This window comes from Bacillus rossius, chromosome 14 (assembly GCF_032445375.1).
Source record: "Bacillus rossius redtenbacheri isolate Brsri chromosome 14, Brsri_v3, whole genome shotgun sequence".
Classification (NCBI taxonomy): domain Eukaryota; kingdom Metazoa; phylum Arthropoda; class Insecta; order Phasmatodea; family Bacillidae; genus Bacillus; species Bacillus rossius.
The window spans coordinates 41,961,804-41,981,422 of NC_086341.1; the positions used below are offsets into that span (position 1 = coordinate 41,961,804).

General features: G+C 40.9%; 1 protein-coding gene across 1 annotated transcript in view; it reads left to right on the top strand.

Moving 5' to 3' along the window:
* Nucleotides 1–19,619, top strand: part of LOC134538822 (ABC transporter G family member 20) — a 119,167-nt gene that overhangs the window by 80,851 nt on the left and 18,697 nt on the right. Inside the window, exons 5-11 of the mRNA XM_063380336.1 lie at nt 1,364–1,471; nt 4,008–4,101; nt 5,629–5,805; nt 7,646–7,744; nt 9,824–9,951; nt 14,288–14,495; nt 14,960–15,137. Coding sequence (XP_063236406.1) covers nt 1,364–1,471; nt 4,008–4,101; nt 5,629–5,805; nt 7,646–7,744; nt 9,824–9,951; nt 14,288–14,495; nt 14,960–15,137 — 992 coding nt within the window. The remainder of the gene's footprint in view (nt 1–1,363; nt 1,472–4,007; nt 4,102–5,628; nt 5,806–7,645; nt 7,745–9,823; nt 9,952–14,287; nt 14,496–14,959; nt 15,138–19,619) is intronic.

A 19,619-nucleotide genomic window follows, 5' to 3' on the forward strand; every position in this document is an offset into this window, starting at 1 on the left:
CCCTCAGTAACGAGGAATATGGAACTCTACACGAATTTCAACCTATAATTCTTTAAACATGACAAACGTGGTAAATATGTAACAAAGAAAAACTATACTTTTACAAAATATTTATTTGAAAACCAGTTACCAAGTAATAGTTTTGTAATACTACATGAAAGATAATGTAATTTTGTACAACACATGCCTACCTAAGGTTATTTTTTTATACATATACGTTTATCGAGATAATACTAAATAATTATTACGAAAACTGGCGCATAATTTATGCGTACCATGGAAAATGATAATCTAAAATTAAATCATGGTACGTTACTTTGTTTTGTCGTGCTGTTCAACGTGGGTAGTCAACGCTGTATGGTCACTATCGGAGGTACCGGGTAAAACGCCCATTATAACGGTACGTTTGTTTGTTATGTCGTGTTTGTCAGTGTGGGCAGTCAATAATGTGAAGCTATTCATGGAACGGTAACTATCGGAAGTACCGGGGAAAATGTCCAGTATAATGGTACGTTATTTTGTTTTGTCGTACTCATCAGCGTGGGCAGTCAACAATGCGAATCTATACAGGGAACGGTAACTATCGGAAGAACCGGGGAAAATACCCAGTATAATGGTACGTTATTTTGTTTTGTCGTACTTATTAGCGTGGGCAGTCAACAATGCGAAGCTATTCAGGGAACACGGTAAGTATCGGAGGTACCGGGGAGAAATGCCCGGTACCGCAGCGCCGCAGGTTGTTCCCAGGTGAACGTGACGGCCGCTTTCGCAAGCCAACGATATTACAACACACACACTGTTGTACTAGGGCTGGTGAGAGTGCAAACAACATCCTTGTAAAGGTTTTTGGTGAGAACACAAATTAAATTACGCTTATCTCAGATACACTCTGAGGAAAAGAAAACACGTTAAGAGCACGATGGATGAGTGTAATAATCGACCAACGTAACGCTGTTCGTCGCCGGGTGAGGCACGGGTGCGAATTCGCGACAGATTAAATTGGTTAGGTTAGGTTAGTTTTGGTTTGGTTTGGTTAGGTTATGTTTGGTTATTTTTGGTTTGGTTAGGTTTGGTTAGGTTTGGTTAGGTTAGGTTTGGTTAGGTTTGGTTAGGTTTGGTTAGGTTTGTTAGGTTTGTTAGGTTTGGTTAGGTTTGGTTAGGTTATGTTTGGTTATTTTTGGTTTGGTTAGGTTTGGTTTGGTTTGGTTAGGTTTGGTTAGGTTAGGTTAGGTTTGTTAGGTTTGGTTAGGTTAGGTTATGTCAGCAAAATTGTCAAAAATGTCAACAGTAAGTCACAGATGGGGGATTGCTTCGCTCGTTGGTGAAGGTGCGAGTGTGACGGCAGGGTGTGTCGGTGTTGCAGCGGCGGCCAGCAGAGGAGAGTGTCCTTCGCCGCGGCTCTGGTGCACGACCCGGAGCTGCTGATCCTGGACGAGCCCACCGTCGGCGTGGACCCCGTGCTGCGCCAGAGGTGCGACCCCTCTACCACCCCTCTACCACCCTCTGCCACCCTCCACCCCTCTACCACCCCTCATCCACCCTCCACCCCTCTACCACCCCTCTACCACCCTCCACCCCTCTACCACCCCTCATCCACCCTCTACCCCTCTACCACCCCTCATCCACCCTCCACCCCTCTACCACCCCTCATCCACCCTCCACCCCTCTACCACCCCTCTGCCACCCTCCACCCCTCTACCACCCTCCACCCCTCTACCACCCCTCTACCACCCTCCACCCCTCTACCACCCCTCTGCCACCCTCCACCCCTCTACCACCCCTCTGCCACCCTCCACCCCTCTACCACCCCTCTACCACCCTCCACCCCTCTACCACCCCTCATCCACCCCAGGCGCTGTTGCTCAACCATCTACGGAGCTCGCCCTTCTTTTTTTTTGACGTGACAACGTCTAATAAATCGATGAACGCCGGCTGCACGCACGAAAAAGTGTCCCGTTACGCACGTTGTACCGTTACGCTGTGTCCCGTTGCGCTCATTGTACGCTTGCGCCGCATCTATCTCTCTTCCACTCGATTGGAACAACCATCGATTTGACTTTTTCTTCGAGGCACATCAAAACTTGTAACTCTCCCATTCGTTTCCTACTTTTCCTGTCATCGTCCTATCCTTAACCGAATAACACAGATTGGAAGAAGTTAAAAAGCAAACATGTATAAAATTTATAGTTGAAATAATCTGTTCGTTAAAGTAATAAACATATTTGAATTAATGAGTGTAAATAAATAATTAAATTGTAGATTTCATTTCACTCCTTCTTTGTATCCATACAAAATAGTGATAGTTCGTAAAAATGATTCAATTTTATTCATAAAAGTATGCAATCATTTCATCAATGTTTTGTTATGACGTTGTCATGTTAAACTATCGTCCGTAAACCGACTTTACAGACAACCAATTTTTTTAAGTTTTTTTTTGCATTAATCGTTTAAAGTACTTTTACTACGCCAAGTAAATATAACTTCTAAAGCGCGTACTTAAGTACACTACAAGTGGTCTGTGTCCAATAAATTACGTTAAAAAAACTTACCTGTTGCAAGAATCATGACGTAGTTGAAGTCAATTTTTAACCTCACTATCCCAATATTGTCCCGCCCAAAACATTACGGAAATTTTGCTTGACCACGTCTGATGATGGTTAGTAAGTATGAATAAGGATCTCCTTCGACAAAACAATCACTTTCAATATATATATATATGTATATATATATATAGAGAGAGAGAGAGAGAGAGAGAGAGAGAGAAAGAGAGAGAGGGTGTGTGTGTGTAGGTGTGTGCTTGTGTCACACACAAATGATTAATAATGATTAATAATAATGATAAGTATGATAATAATAATTATTAATACTAATTATGGATTAATAATAATGATTAATAAAGTTAACGGAATTTAATGGGAAACATAATATAAAATTTATTTTAGTTTTAGTTACTCTTATCACTGACTGTGAATCGAACCAAGGACGGGAATCGTTCGAGTCAATCTAAATTTTATTAATTATTTTTTTTAATGTTTTTTTGGAATTAATACCGAATTTCTAGGTCAATTATTACGAGATTTCAAGATGGCGGTCAATATGACATCATTATCTTACTCGAGACTGGTAGTAGAGGAATTTAAGCATATTTTAAATCTTTTCACCATAATCATTAAAATTAGTTTTTTTCTGCTCCGGCAGAGAACTCTAGCGGCGGGGAGCCGAAACTACGCGTTATTCGCGTCCAGAAATGCAGTTGAATCTTTCATATTCCAGGTATTAAATTGTATTTGAGGGTTTGAGACAGGTACATAAAAAAAATCTAATGTGCCGGTGGCAAAAAACAAATATAGCGATTTTTACAAAAGCCCTGCCGTACAGTTTTACAACTAAACTAGTTGGCAAAAATTTAGTTTGTAATATTGCAAGAAAAAAAGATATAGTAACTTCGTACAACACATGGCCATGGTTAATTTGCTTGTATGGAATACTTTTTGGGGGGGGGGGGGGGTTAACACCGAGTATTTTTTGACGTGATAACGTCTTATAAATCGATGAACGCCGGCTGCACGCACGAAAAATTTGTCACGTTCCGCCTGAGCCGAGCGTGCAAGAACCGGCCAACCACCGTGCGAGAAAATCTTCTATAATATCAAACACGTTAAGGCGAGCGTTTTTAACTAGTTGTTCCGTGATTATATTTAAAACAAATTATTTAAATTAAATTTGCAAAAAGGGTAAATAAAATTTGAAAATTTTAAAAAAAGTATGCAATTTTTTCATCAATGTTTTCTTATGACGTTATCACGTTAAACTATCGTCCGTAAACCGACTTTACAGACAACCGTGGAAAAGAGTTTCCGAAGTATTTTCCCACGTAAGGAGAACAGCATTTTCGCCCAGTGCAAGGAGGCCCGCGCATGAACACAGCAGGTTGGCAGCAGTGTGTGTGTCGTGTTGGCAGCAGTGTGTGTGTCGTGTTGGCAGCAGTGTGTGTATCGTGTTGGCAGCATCTGGGACTACCTGGTGAGCATCACCGAGGACGGCAGGAAGACAGTCATCATCACCACGCACTACATCGATGAGACGAGACAGGCTGGGATCGTGAGTTCACAATCAACAACCATTCATTCATCAGTGATGTTCGCAGGCTTTCACGGCCATCGTCCGAAGTAGCTTGGCGTCTGGGGTGTAGCCGTGTCCTTGGCGAATAATCCACCGACGTTTCGGTCGACATTGCAGTCACCATAATCAGGGAGCAGTTACCTACCGGCGAATAATTCACCCACGTTTCGGTCGACAATGCAGTCACCATCATCAGGGAATAGTAACCTACTGGCAAATAATTCACCGACGTTTCGATCGAAATTGTAGTCGCTATCATCAAGGAGCAGTTACCTACTGGCGAATAACTCACCGACGTTTCGGTTGACATTGCAGTCGCCATCATCAGGGAGTAGTTACCTACTGGCGAATAATTCACCGGCGTTTTGGTCGACATTGCAGTCACCATCATCGGGGAGCAGTTAGTAACTTAATAGGTAACTGCTCCCTGATGATGGCGACTGTAATGTCGACCGAAACATCGGTGAATCATTCGCCAAGGACGCGGCTACATCCCAGAAGCCAAGCTACATCAACCATTCGTCAGTTTGCATAATCTACCATTAGTGAACATTTTTCACCGTATCGCATTCGTTGTAAGAAAATAAAATGCACTTAGCACTAGACATTTCTGAAGTTAACTTACTAAGCTGCGATTGCGTGAGCTTTCTCGGTCGAGACCAGAAGTTGAAAAACTTCAGACTGGCAAGAATCTGTGTAGTTCCCATCTTGTAAATCCAGTACGCTCGTGGATTGGCTACTGCAAAAGCTCCTATTTGTAAGTTCATAGTGAAGTGACCCATTCAACCAAATTCTCTGTTGAAAACAACTAAGTCCATCACTGATTTTTTGAAATCTGCCTTTACGGTGCATAGAATGCAGTTTATAAACCGTATCCGTGGAAAGTACGAGGATTATTCGTAAAGCAAGCTCCGAATGGTCATTTTAAAAAAAATAAACTCGTGAGAAAATGTTTTTATTGGAGGTTTTTTGTTTACTACGTATCTACTTGACATTTTCACTTAATCGTCATTCTGTTCCAAGCACTTTTCGCAACAATGCACCAGTTACTTTAAAAACCCTGCAGGAAAGTTAGCCTCCTGGTAACTAAATCAGTTGACAATAGTAAATTTTGTATTATTTTTGACGTGACAATCGTCTAATAAATCGATGAACGCCGGCTACACGCACGAAAAAGTGTCCCGTTACGCTGTGTCCCGTTACGCTCATTGTACGCTTGCACCGCATCTATCATTTCATCAATGTTTTGTTATGACGTTGTCACGTTAAACTATCTTCCGTAAACCGAATTTACAGACAACCAATTTTTTAACCATGGAAAAAGAACATATAAATTCAGTAATTGGATTTTTATTTTTATTGTGCTTGGTAATGCGCGCAGTTAGTTCTGTAACGATGTTTGGGTAACGGCAACACAAGACCCAGTGCTGCAGTGCTGCAGTGCTCCGCTCACAGAAAGAAGAACGCGGTGAGGTCTCGGAGGAACACGAGTGACGCGGGTTGCAGATCGGCCTGATGCGAGGCGGCCGGTTCCTGGCAGAGGAGTCCCCCGACTCGCTCATGACGCAGCACATGTGCAGCTCGCTGGAGGACGTGTTCCTCAAGCTCAGCAAGCTGCAGAACATGAAGAAGCGGCGCCGCAGCACCTTCATGAAGGAGGTCATGGGCCCCATCGCGCCCGAGGTCAGTGGCGCGCGCTTGCCCTTCCCTCAGTCCCTCAGTCCCCTGTTCCCTGTTCCCTTCGCCTCATAGTCCCGCAGTCCCGTAGTCACGTAGTCCCGTAGTCCCGTAGTCCCATAGTCCCGTAGTTCTGTCGCCTCATAGTCCCGTCGTCCCGTCGCCTCATAGCCTCGTCGTCCCGTCGCCTCATAGTCCCGTAGTCCCGTTGTCCCGTTGTCCCGTCGTCCCGTTTATTTTCATGAAATTGCAATTTTTTCACTTTTTGTCAGAGGAAAAATTCGTAAATGCAAGATAAGAAATTAAAAATTACCCACAGAAAACGAGCCTAATCCAGCTGATGTAAAACAAACCCATCGATGAACCTACACAAAGATGACAGCAAAGACGAACACATTCAAACGTACATATCAGACAGCACAAGAATTCCGTGCTTGTTTTTGCCTGGTGACGGGAACAGTATATGCTGCGTTTTGCAGGTTTGTCTGTCTGCATTTACTATCATTGTTGAAACTGTCTCGTCGTCGTCTGTGCTGTTATTATTTTGACACCTGTTTGACATCAACTGATTTAGGCTGGTTTTCTAAGGGTTTATGTTTTTCTTATTTTGCATATATGAATTTTTTACATGAAAAACAGTGCAAAACTGTAATGGCGTATTCCAAGAAATTGTATTAAATCAAAATTCCCCATTGCATAAATCATTTAAAGAGCGTGTCTCGTTGCAATCACGAAATTAAACTATGCTGACAAGCTTGCACTTTAGCTTGAGGTCACTTTTTTTCCCTTGTTTAGTTAGTTAAATAAGATGAACATGATTAATAACATATTGAACAAATAAAACTTCTACTTGAAATATGTTAAATATATGAATGTAAAAAGAAAGATGGGTTTCTTAATTGTTTAAAGTTAAGAACACAAACTTAACAATGTTTATTTAACAATCATATATGGTTTAGAACTTTTGTGTAGCTACTAATGAATATTGCGTGAATAATAAACTTGAAGTTTTTAGTTGGTACCGGAGTGATAAAACTAAATAGATATATCACATGTATTTTTATTGGACTGAACCGTAATTGGAAAATTAATTGATTTATGAATTCAGGCTGAGTTGCCACTTTGGCAGTTCAAATAGTAATATTCATATATGCTTGCCACAATGAGTGTTGTCATGAAACGCTTTGAGAAGTATGTAATAAATTACTATAATGGGCATTTTATTTTCAACTATTGATTATGAAGCACTCGACACATATGTAACCTTTCATAACCACCGCCATATTGCTAACCTTTACTATTGTTCATGATGGCTGTAGTAATTGATGACAATAATACCTTCTTTTTTATTCAAGAAGTAAGGTTGCAAAGAGGCTTAGCTGAAAATCTGAGTATTGTCTACGTTCAGGAATAGCCTCTAGTCCTGTAAGGGTTATTTTAGTGATTTGTTCGTAGAGGCAGGAAATTTTCGCGAATAAATCTGAACGCCTACTAGACTGCAACAAAGTATGCCCACACCAGCGGCTTCTTCCTTGTGATTGGCGGCCGTCTGCGAGATAAGTCTTTGCCTTGTTTGCACGAGCCATTAAGGACGAGTTTGCTTCCACACTGAATTAGTGTGATTGGTTGTTGTAACAATCGACATGCACCTCAAAGTAACTCACCCAATCACGAAACACAGTCGATGCTACAGTGTTTTAACTTCCAGCTACTCTCGGGATCTTTTAGCGAAATTTTCATGGCCTTAAGTATAGGTGCCATTTTCCTCGCTATTTGAAGTGGTTTCATGCAAGTAGAGTGGCATTGTCAATGTTCGTGTGGTGAGTTATGTTTCCTCTGTGGACAGGATTCTCCTGACGTGGACACCACCTCCGAGATCAGCGGGGAGTTCGGCGACAACATCAGTGTCTCCATCAAGGACATGAGGACTGTGACAGACGGCGATGTACGTGAACCTCATTGTTCTTTCGGGAACTGGGACGTGATTAAGTATTTGTAATCCTCGTCAGGGGTGTATGTGTGTCGGTGAGGCGGGATGATAAGCGCGACGCTCGCTGGTGCTTCTAGCGCGGTGTCTCCTCTGGACTGGCGCGCAGTCTTCTCGTCGTCACATGAGCGGTGACCGTAACATTATATGGCCGAGAAATGAAGATAAAGGTGTAATGCAAGTCCCTTAAGTGCTTTCAAAAATCTGTACCGGTTGTTTTACGCCTAGAAATTACTCTGAAAACATGCGTTCTAGCCATTTCAACTCTTCTAAAATTATAGTTTAAAAACTCAATCCGAAATCAAAAGTACTTTTCGGCCCTCAGTGAACTCTTAAATGCTTTTCATAAGCAGACTCTACTCGTATATCTTGATTAGTATTGAAATCGCGGTGATTTTCCTGAAGCTCTGCACACCGTATGCGTGTCCGGGTAGGCGGAACCCTTAATAGTTAAAATGTAGTTAGAGCTTCAAGTTTTCTGTCATAAGATAAGGCGTCACTTTACGTTCAATCCATCTAGCATCGCAAAACCTTTTTTTTATGTCCAATGTTTCTGGTCTTCTACTGAGATCAACAATCTATTACAATATTTTATATATTGCTCTGAAAATTCACCAACAACAAAAATAAGATCGTATCATTATAACTTGTATGCCATATCTGGTTTACATAATTTTTTCTTCCTGTGATCAGTACATTTGTTTTACACGAGAATTTTTATTATTAACATCATATATTTGTCATGTCAAGTTATATTAAACATCATTTATGCGTTATGCTCCGAAAATCATTAATTTCTCTCTATCGATACAAAATGAGTAGATAACTGAAATATACTTTGTAATAAGCAGAAGTGTATGCAGAATTCAATTTGCCTGCTGTTTGCTTTCAAATTTTTTTGCTTCTGATGGTGGGAGTGATAGATTTCTTGGAATTTCTTAGAAATTCTGGGGGTTGTACATCTCCCCATCTCATATCTCTGCATGCATCCTTGTCAACAGATATATTTCCAATTGAACTACTTGTAGTTGTTGATTGGATCGGCTGGCGTATTGTGGCTCTACAGTTTTCTTCCGCCGTCAAGTGTCACCACCATGGGGGAGAAACTCTAATTGCCGAAACTGAGACCTAGTTTTTTGTAGTAGTTTCAGGCCCGTCCGCTAGATGGTGGCTTTCATAATATACTGCCAACACAGCTGCATTGATAGTGAGAAGTAATGCATAAGCAATTATCAGGCAAAACAACATTGAAAATTAATTCACTCAATTTTGGTAGCTACATAATTTGTGGTGTGGCATACCAGAAATGTTTGCATCTCCTGCTCATTTATATGTAACATGACATTTTTTTTTATTACAAAACAGCCTTAAGTGTTCTTCACATAGTTGAAATCAATTTTACCACGTAATTAGTCCGCCATGTAGATAAATCAATATTACTAACATACAAATTTGTACTAGAACCTCTATCCGGGTTTTTTTGCTGGTAGTTATAAGCCCATAAAACAGATAGCGTCACGTGTCGCGCGAAACATGGTTTCAGTTTCCAGTGTAAGAGTCAGGGCCGGCGCGTCCATATAGGCGAACTAGGCAACCGCCTAGGGCGCCAAGTAGCTGGGGGCGGCGCAGCACGACACATAACAGCTGATATAATATGTTTAACGATTATTGAAACTAGATGAAAATGGATTTTTGTAACAGTTTGGAATGTTCATATTGATATAAGTAATTATTTAAAGTCCACGGTGACCTGTTTATGATTTGTAATAAGTAAAATAGTAAAAAAAAAACCACAAGCCTGCTTACATTTGATTGTTGACAAAATCTTAGGCTTACGTGATGTATTTTGAGGCAAGGATTTTTTTTTTGGGTGTCCGGCCCGGGGGGGGGGGGGGGGGGCATTAAGGTTTTTCACCTAGGGCGCCAATTTACCTTGCACCGGCCCTGGTAAGAGTCGCACTTCCACATCTCCCTCCTTGTTCTGTGGCCGCCACCCCCCTCCCGCGTGCATACCACATGTGTGAGTGTGTGTTGTAGATCCTGAACGACATGCCCCCTGAGGACGAGGTGGAGAAAAGCAAGCTGGACTGCATCAAGTTCCTCACCCTCAACCGGATGAAGGCCCTCATCTGGAAGAACTTCCTGTGGATGTGGAGGAACGTGGGGTGAGTTTCTTCCCCCCCCCCCCTTTCCCCCTCCTGCCGGCATCGAAAAACTTTTCCTATTTTTTTACCCGGCGCCTCCACCATTTTCTTGACTCGCTTCTTAGCAGGAGGATAACAAGCCATGTTCGCATGCGCTTGTTAGGGATGGATATTCAACCCCCCAACACCTTGATCTAGGCGTTAGCATTTGTACCCTTCAGTAGGGAACGTCTTTTAATTTTTCTAAGTTCATAATTAGGTAGCTTTAAAACATTTTTTTTTCTTTAGAACTCTTGTTAGATGTATACATATTATTTTTAATATTAAATTAGGTTTTATTTAGTTTTTATAAATAAAATTAATTTTAGTATATTTTATGTTAAAAATAATTTTTACTTGGTAGTTGTTTTTATTTCGTATAGATAAAGGTAAATGCATATTATTGGTAATTTTTATTATTACTTCTTCGTAGTAATACACATTTCTTTGAGTTATGTTTCTATACTTTCTAAACATTTGTATGGTTATGTGGTAGAAATATCAAATGTCATTAAAATAAATAAAACATACATAAAAACCTTTTTAATCGATTAAATTATTTCGAGGTATTAACAACTGACAATATCTTGAGGCTTATATGCAATTCGATAATTTCTTACTTTTAAGACATTGCAGTCGCAAATTTCGTCCAATCATTTATGGTCCAGTCTCTGTCATGACTTCACAGAGGCATGGTTAAATAAGGTGAAATATGTCCACCTGTGCTTCATAAATAACACACATTATTCACATAAACAACAAATATGATATTTAAAACATAAATAAAATGGAAAAGCGCAAGATTAATTGGTACAAATAAAAAAAAATATTTTGCTTATAAACTCTTAAATTGCTATTGCAACCTTAAAATTCATGGTAAGAATGATTGGTTATATTTACATCTTCTGTTTTAATAGCCAAATCGCATTAGTCCTTTACAGCAGTCGCGCGGTTACTGTTTTTTCAAGACTGTAGGGTTGTTTCTATAGTTGCCCATAATCCTGTTATCAAACGACGGTTCAGATGATGAACAGCTGTAGAATTTTCCACCTCAGAATCTCTTAGGATTGCACGAAGCTCAAGCCAAAATCAAGATCCTGTAGTAAACGGAAGATTTTACAATAACAAAGTACTCTAATCATAAACAAAGCTCCCTGTAAAACCTAGGTGCTGTAGTTGTTTGTAGCTGTGACTGCAGCAGGGCTTAATGTCTGTCAACAGTGAGGTCATTAGAGAGTGAGCTCCTGTGGATTTTGGGAAAGAGCTTGAGCATTACTATGGTAAGGAACAACTCCGGCATTTTCCAGGAGTGAAACTGGTATCAAGATGACTGGACCACGAACTAGAATTGTGCGCAGGTCCTCTGAAATGTTAGTCAGGTGTGTCGCTGTCATAGAACAAGGAGGGAGATATAGAAGTGTGACTCTTACACTGGAAACTGAAACCAAGGTTTCCACGACATCTGTTGGGTGGGCCCATAACTACTAGCAAAAAAAAAACACTGGACGGACAGTATTAGGTTCACAGTAATAAATTAACTACTTGACGACTAATTACTTTATAACGGAGATTTAAACTATGCGAGAAATACTTAATGAAATTTTGTAACAATAAAAAAACATGTTCTGTATAAATTAGTAACAGATTAAAAATGTTCTGGTATGCTATACCACAAAATATGTGGTTTACAAAATATAGTGATTGCCTGACTATACCTCATGCATTACTTCTCACAATGAGTGAAGCTATGTTTGTAATATATTATGAAAGCTACAATCTGGTGGGCGGGCTCGTAACTACTTAAAATAACTGGGTCTCAGTCTCTCCCCCATGGTCACCATACCAGCAGGCCGAAGGTGCGAAGGTGTCGGCGCGGTCTTGTTGCAGGGTCATGATGTTCATCATCGGCGTGTGGTCTTGTTACAGGGTCATAATGTTCACCATCGGCGTGTGGTCTTGTTACAGGGTCATGATGTTCATCATCGGTGTGTGGTCTTGTTACAGGGTCATGATGTTCATCATCGGCACGTGGTCTTGTTACAGGGTCATGATGTTCATCATCGGTGTGTGGTCTTGTTACAGGGTCATGATGTTCACCATCGGCACGTGGTCTTGTTACAGGGTCATGATGTTCATCATCGGCGTGTGGTCTTGTTACAGGGTCATGATGTTCATCATCGGCGTGTGGTCTTGTTACAGGGTCATGATGTTCATCATCGGCGTGTGGTCTTGTTACAGGGTCATGATGATCATCATCGGCGTGTGGTCTTGTTACAGGGTCATGATGTTCATCATCGATGCGTGGTCTTGTTACAGGGTCATGATGTTAATCATCGGCGTGTGGTCTTGTTACAGGGTCATGAGGTTCATCATTGGCGTGTGGTCTTGTTGCGGGGTCATGATGTTCATCATCGGCGTGTGGTCTTGTTGCAGGGTCATGATGATCATCACCGGCGTTGGACTTGTTGCAGGGTCATGATAATCATCACCGGTGTGTCGTCTTGTTACAGGGTGTGGTATTGTTACAGGGTCATGATGTTAATCATTGGCGTGTGGTATTGTTACAGGGTCATGATGATCATCATTGGCGTGTGGTCTTGTTACAGGGTCATGATGTTCATCATCGGCGTGTGGTCTTGTTACAGGGTCATGATGTTCATCACTGGCGTGTGGTCTTGTTGCAGGGTCATGATGTTCATCATCGGCGTGTGGTCTTCTTGCAGGGTCATGATTTTCATCACTGGGGTGTGGTCTTGTTATAGGGTCATGATGTTAATCATAGGCGTGTGGTATTGTTACAGGGTCATGATGATCATCATTGGCGTGTGGTCTTGTTACAGGGTCATGATGATCATCATCGGCGTGTGGTCTTGTTACAGGGTCATGATGATCATCACCGGCGTTGGACTTGTTACAGGGTCATGATGTTCATCACTGGCATGTGGTCTTGTTGCAGGGTCATGATGTTCATCATCGGCGTGTGGTCTTCTTGCAGGGTCATGATTTTCATCACTGGGGTGTGGTCTTGTTATAGGGTCATGATGTTCATCATAGGCGTGTGGTATTGTTACAGGGTCATGATGATCATCATTGGCGTGTGGTCTTGTTACAGGGTCATGATGATCATCATCGGCGTGTGGTCTTGTTACAGGGTCATGATGATCATCACCGGCGTTGGACTTGTTACAGGGTCATGATGTTCATCATCGGCGTGTGGTCTTGTTACAGGGTCATGATGTTCATCACTGGCGTGTGGTCTTGTTACAGGGTCATTATGTTCATCATCGGCATGTGGTCTTGTTGCAGGGTCATGATGTTCATCATCGGCATGTGGTCTTGTTACAGGGTCATGATGTTCATCACTGGCATGTGGTCTTGTTGCAGGGTCATGATGTTCATCATCGGCGTGTGGTCTTCTTTCAGGGTCATGATTTTCATCACTGGGGTGTGGTCTTGTTATAGGGTCATGATGTTCATCATAGGCGTGTGGTATTGTTACAGGGTCATGATGATCATCATTGGCGTGTGGTCTTGTTACAGGGTCATGATGATCATCATCGGCGTGTGGTCTTGTTACAGGGTCATGATGATCATCACCGGCGTTGGACTTGTTACAGGGTCATGATGTTCATCACTGGCATGTGGTCTTGTTGCAGGGTCATGATGTTCATCATCGGCGTGTGGTCTTCTTGCAGGGTCATGATTTTCATCACTGGGGTGTGGTCTTGTTACAGGGTCATGATGTTCATCACTGGCGTGTGGTCTTGTTGCAGGGTCATGATGTTCATCATCGGCGTGTGGTCTTCTTGCAGGGTCATGATTTTCATCACTGGGGTGTGGTCTTGTTATAGGGTCATGATGTTCATCATAGGCGTGTGGTATTGTTACAGGGTCATGATGATCATCATTGGCATGTGGTCTTGTTACAGGGTCATGATGTTCATCATCGGCGTGTGGTCTTCTTGCAGGGTCATGATTTTCATCACTGGGGTGTGGTCTTGTTATAGGGTCATGATGTTCATCATAGGCGTGTGGTATTGTTACAGGGTCATGATGATCATCATTGGCGTGTGGTCTTGTTACAGGGTCATGATGATCATCATCGGCGTGTGGTCTTGTTACAGGGTCATGATGATCATCACCGGCGTTGGACTTGTTACAGGGTCATGATGTTCATCACTGGCGTGTGGTCTTGTTGCAGGGTCATGATGTTCATCATCGGCGTGTGGTCTTCTTGCAGGGTCATGATTTTCATCACTGGTGTGTGGTCTTGTTACAGGGTCATGATGTTCATCATAGGCGTGTGGTCTTGTTGCAGGGTCATGATGTTTATCATCGGCCTGCCCGTGGTGCAGATCGTGGTGTTCTGCCTGTCCATCGGCCGGGACCCCAAGGGCCTCCACCTGGCCGTGTACAACGAGGAGTTGAACCACTCCCAGGAGCTGTGCATCCCCTCCACGGGCTGCGACCTCATGGGGCTGAGCTGCCGCTACCTCGCGCACCTGCAGAGCAGGAACGTGCTGCTGGTGAGACATCTTCTGTGCAACACTGCCCGTCGTTTCGGAGCCTGGGGGTCCCAGGCTAAAGGCAGGAATTTGTTGCATGATGAAATACCTCAAAAACTTTCAGAAAGGTTTATGAAACCATTGGTTATTTTATGGTGACCAAAATGCATCTATGCTTATATTCAAAGTATTGATTTTTTTTAAGTAATAATGAGTCCACAGCAAGAAAAATTCCATGAACCTCAGGATTTTTAGGGCAAAATTATGAGTACCTATATCTTCAGGGAATTTAGTACTTTAACTCACAAAATCCACTGTAACAATTTCTAATCAGTAATATAAAATTAAAATTAACTCCCACTTTCATAAATAACATTAATCGTCAAATATGTGCTTGTCATCTTGTTGCGCAGGAAGGACTTCTCGCCGAGAAGGACCGGCAAGGGGGGGGAGGGTGTTGACCGGCACGTGTGTCCTTGTTGCAGGACTACCACGACAGCCTCCAGGACGCGAGGCAGGCGGTGCAGGCGGGACGAGCCTGGGGCGCCCTCTACTTCTCCAGCAACTACTCCGACTCGCTCGTCAGGCGGCTCAACGACGTGAGGGGCGCGAGCGAGCTGACCTTAGACCAGAGCGAGATGAAGGTCTGGATGGACATGTCGAGTGAGTGGACCGCCGCGCCACCGGCACCAGTGCCGCGTCTCTCGTCTCCGTCCTGTGGTCGTCCTACCTTTGAATATATATACTGTATAGAAGTCGCGAGTGGATAGGATCTACTCTACGTTTTTCAGGAGCGTATGATGAGCAGCTTGGGAACTTCACCGCTGCAGTGCGCTGCCGTAACGCCCTGTATCGTCTTAGTTGTTATTTACACGTTAGAGCGCAGCCCTGTCGCCCGCTGTCATTCCCCGCTCCCCCCATCTATCATTCACTGCAGCTCAAGTTCGTTCAACGGGAGGGGGAAGGGGTGTTTGAAGAGTTCGACACTTGTCCGCTAGGGACCACCACAAGTCGATGCCCTAGAGATGGTGGCGATTGCAGCGGTGAATTAACCAACTACCTCAAAACCGTATTAGAAATTTTAACCTGGGCTGGCGACTTCTATACAGTATATATATTCAAAGATTACACGGACAGTCGCGACCATCTATAGCTTCCTTGTGGGGGTGCCTCCCGTTTCAGGTCATGATTTCATATTTATATTAATCACTGATCAACTTTAAGACTTTTTGACGTGACAACGTCTGATAAATCGTTTAACGCCGGCTGCACGCACGAAAAAGGATGACTCGTTACGCTCATTGTCCCGTTATGCTTTGTCCCGTTACGCTCATTGTACGCTTGCGCCGCATCTATCTCTCTTCCACCCGATTGGAACAACCATCGATTTGACTTTTTTCCGAGGCACATTAAACTTCAAACACTCCCATTCGTTTCCTACTTTTCCTATCATCGTCCTATCCTTAACGGAATAACACAGATTGGAAGAAGTTAAATAGCAAACATGTATAAAAGTTATAGTTAAAATAATGAGTGCAAATAAAAGTAAATTTATCAATTAAATTGTAGATTTCATTTCACTCCTTCTTTGCATCCATACAAAATAGTGATAATTCAATAAAAATGATTCAATTTTATTCATAAAAGTATGCAATTATTTCATCAATGTTTTGTTATGAAGTTGTCACGTTAAACTATCGTCCGTCAACCGACTTTACAGACAACCATTTTTTTTTCAATTGTTTAACTTTCACGAAATGAAAAATGTATACAGCGCATACTTTTTTGCATAATTAGCTGCCAAAGTTGCAATATTTAACGTTTTTTGGGATTGAACAAATAAGGAGAATTTAATTTATTTCAGAACTGAAACTTTTTTATATTTAACTGCAATGCCACTGGCTACTTCATGGTATGGTTTGCATTTCTATCACAATAACTCATTTCATGTTGTTTTTTTTTTTTGCTGTCAAAATCGTAACAAATTTGAGAATTTTGAAATGCTAGGTAAAATTAATTAATTATTTTATGAAATAAATTTTAACCATTCCTTGAAGTAGCCAGTGGAATTGCAGTTAAAACTAAAAAGTTTCAGTTCTTCAATACATTAAATTCTCCTTATTTGTACAACCCAAAAACTTTAGAAATGTAACTTTGGCAGCTAATTATGCAAAAAGTATGCGCTGCATATATATTTTATTTAGTGAAAGTTAAACAATTGAAAAAGTGTACAAGTTTATCTGTAATTACTGTAAATATAAAATCTTGACCTGAAATGGGAGGCACCCCCTTCATGATCGACTGCTCTCACTGCTTCTTTCTGAAGTTGCTTGGCTCGTGGGTTCTGGCTTCGTTCAATTCCCAGGGTTTATCGACGTTCCAATATTGATATAGTGCATCAGCCATATTGAGGCTGACAGTCTCCTACATCAGGAACCTGGAGAATCCACGAGTCCAGCAACATCTTTGAATAGCTTGTTTGCCGATATAATTGTCAAACCCAAGTACCACTGATTATAATTGGCTTATTTCTTAAATGTTGTTTAACAACAGCAATTCTTCCAACCTAGGTTTAATGCGAGAGTTATTAACTTGTTGGTGTTATATATTGCAATAAACTGAGCACTATCTCTAATTTTACAATTTTGAATCATAACCGAAGAAAAGCAGAAATGTTTTTAAATACTAAATACTCAAACATAAATGTTAAAATCAAAATGTATTACTAACTTTATTGGTAAACTTAAAGCAATCTTAAGCATACATTAGGAAGATGAAAATCATTCAATTAAATATCTTGTCTATGACTGGTTCCTGCTTACAGCCTATCATAGATTACAAATCCTTAAAAAAATGTTCTTATGCTCTTCCTTTCAGTAGATCAATACTTGCAGGAAATTATCTCGTAGAAGATTAAAATCTTCTCTCTTGCATTTCATTGAGTTCTCCAGTTCGCATGTGTTTGCAGGTAAAGACTGCTTTCTGACTAAATCTTTGAAATCGCCACGTTGCTCTGCGTGCAGTCTCTCTCCTATAGTTCGAGAATACAAAGGTGGATAAGGAGACCTCTCTAAAGTGGCTTATTTCTTACCCTAAAACAGAAATCGTTAAATCGCGTGAATTAAGTTATCCAAACAGCAGTCTCAAAATGAATTCCGAACACTCCTACCAGAAATATGTTTATTAGATCTCCAGCATTGAAGTCAACAGGTATTGGAATCCTTTCGTCAGGAGTACCAAAGGGTAACTTAGCACTTCTTCGCCTCTAATCCTAGTGGTTACTCTTCCTTCATCCCTGACTACTCCGCCTATTTTTCGGCATTTCATGAAATATAAATAAAATGCGCCCAACCTTTGAGAATTTTCTAGGGCAATTCAATTTCTCCAAGTAAACCCCATTCCACCAGGAAACTCAAAAGTACTCTCCCCATTAAAGTTCCGCCAAACTTTCTAATGGTACGCTGTCTGTACGTTAAAGGAGTATTGAAAAAACCTCGAAAAGTTAGCAACATGTTACGTACGTAGGAGAAGGTGAAAGATAACTTCCTAGTCTGATATATTAGCTGATAACTAGTGATCGCCTGGACAGTATGCTGCCCGCAACACACACCATTGCGACAGGCGATAGTGTTTCAGGCGAAGCATCTTTGATGCGAGTAGTTAAGTATTATCTTTGAATATATTCAAAGGTATTATTTCAAGAATGCCCGAATGAAGAGTTAATTTACGGCCAAAGTCATTTTTAAGAACAATAATGTATAAGCAAATTATACTTATATGTGTCCTGGTAAATCTTAGATAACCTTAAGAAAATATATTTTTGCCAGGAATAATTTTTTTTACTAGTTAATCTCTAAACAGTATAAAACAAAGTCGCTATCCGCGTCCGTCTGCTTGTTCGCTTACTTATTCTGAACTACACAATGGAATTTGATGTTGTTTTCACGTTCATTAAGAGAATTTATTCCGGAACGTTTGTGTGTAATATAACAAAATTCATATCAAACTTGAAAATAGTAGAGAAATCGTCATGTTTGGTAATCAAGTCGAAAAAATATCATTTATAAGATCTTACGTAGCTTACGCTTTTTTATACATGACTGATAAGTCAAATTCAAGTAAAAAAGAATTTTACGTTTTAAAAAGGCCCACAGAAAATCCCTGATAGCATATGTCTGTCTCCTAATGACCTAAAGTAACCAGGAATACAATTTGAGCGTTGAATGCTTCTCACGTTGACAGATATATGTTGCCCTTTGACGTGTGACTTTTAAAAAAAATTCTGTCTGTGTTGTCTCATGAAAAAAAAACTGACAACATTGTTTACAAAGAAATATTTTAGTTATGGGCAGAATGAGTTTGTAGGTATATAATATTTTAAAACCCCAGACAGTTACAAGAACTTTATAATTATAAATACTTATTTAATAAATATAAATTTCGCCGCTTTTATAGATTGCATCTGTGCGAAGCAAGGGTGGGTTGCTAGAAATATATACGTAATTCCTTATAGTTAAAATAAATATATAGAATAAAAATATGAATTTCAAATCAATGTGATATTGGTGTTAAAAGTTTCTGTGATAGTACATTTGATTAAAATAATAATTCTATAGATACTCCATTACTAGTTCGCACTGTATGTTATAGCTAAAACTATAAGAACGTACAAAGAAATGTGTATACACAAGCACAAAGAAAACAAGACAAAAATCAACAGATGTCGAATGTTAAATGTATTGACAGGTCAAAGAATTACGTGGAAGAAATCATTCGGAAAAATATCACAGCACAGACAAACACAAGTGAGCTGACAAACACGAGACAGTTGCAACAGAAACAGAAAACACGGACAAACACCAACCTTGGGCAAACACAGTGCCAGACAGACGAACCTAACAATGACGCACAACAGATCACGTGGACAACACACCGACAAAACAGTGACGCCCGAGAGAACCTAGCGATGAAATGAAACACGGAATTCCGACAACACAACGACGTCAGCACAGACGAAAACAGAATAGCTTCCAAGACAAAACATTTGCGAAATTTCGATAACTGAGATATGTTCCCGTCATCTGGCACAAAAATTAAAGCTTGCTTTTTTTTTTGTTTGTTTGTTTGTTTGTTTGTTTGTTTGTT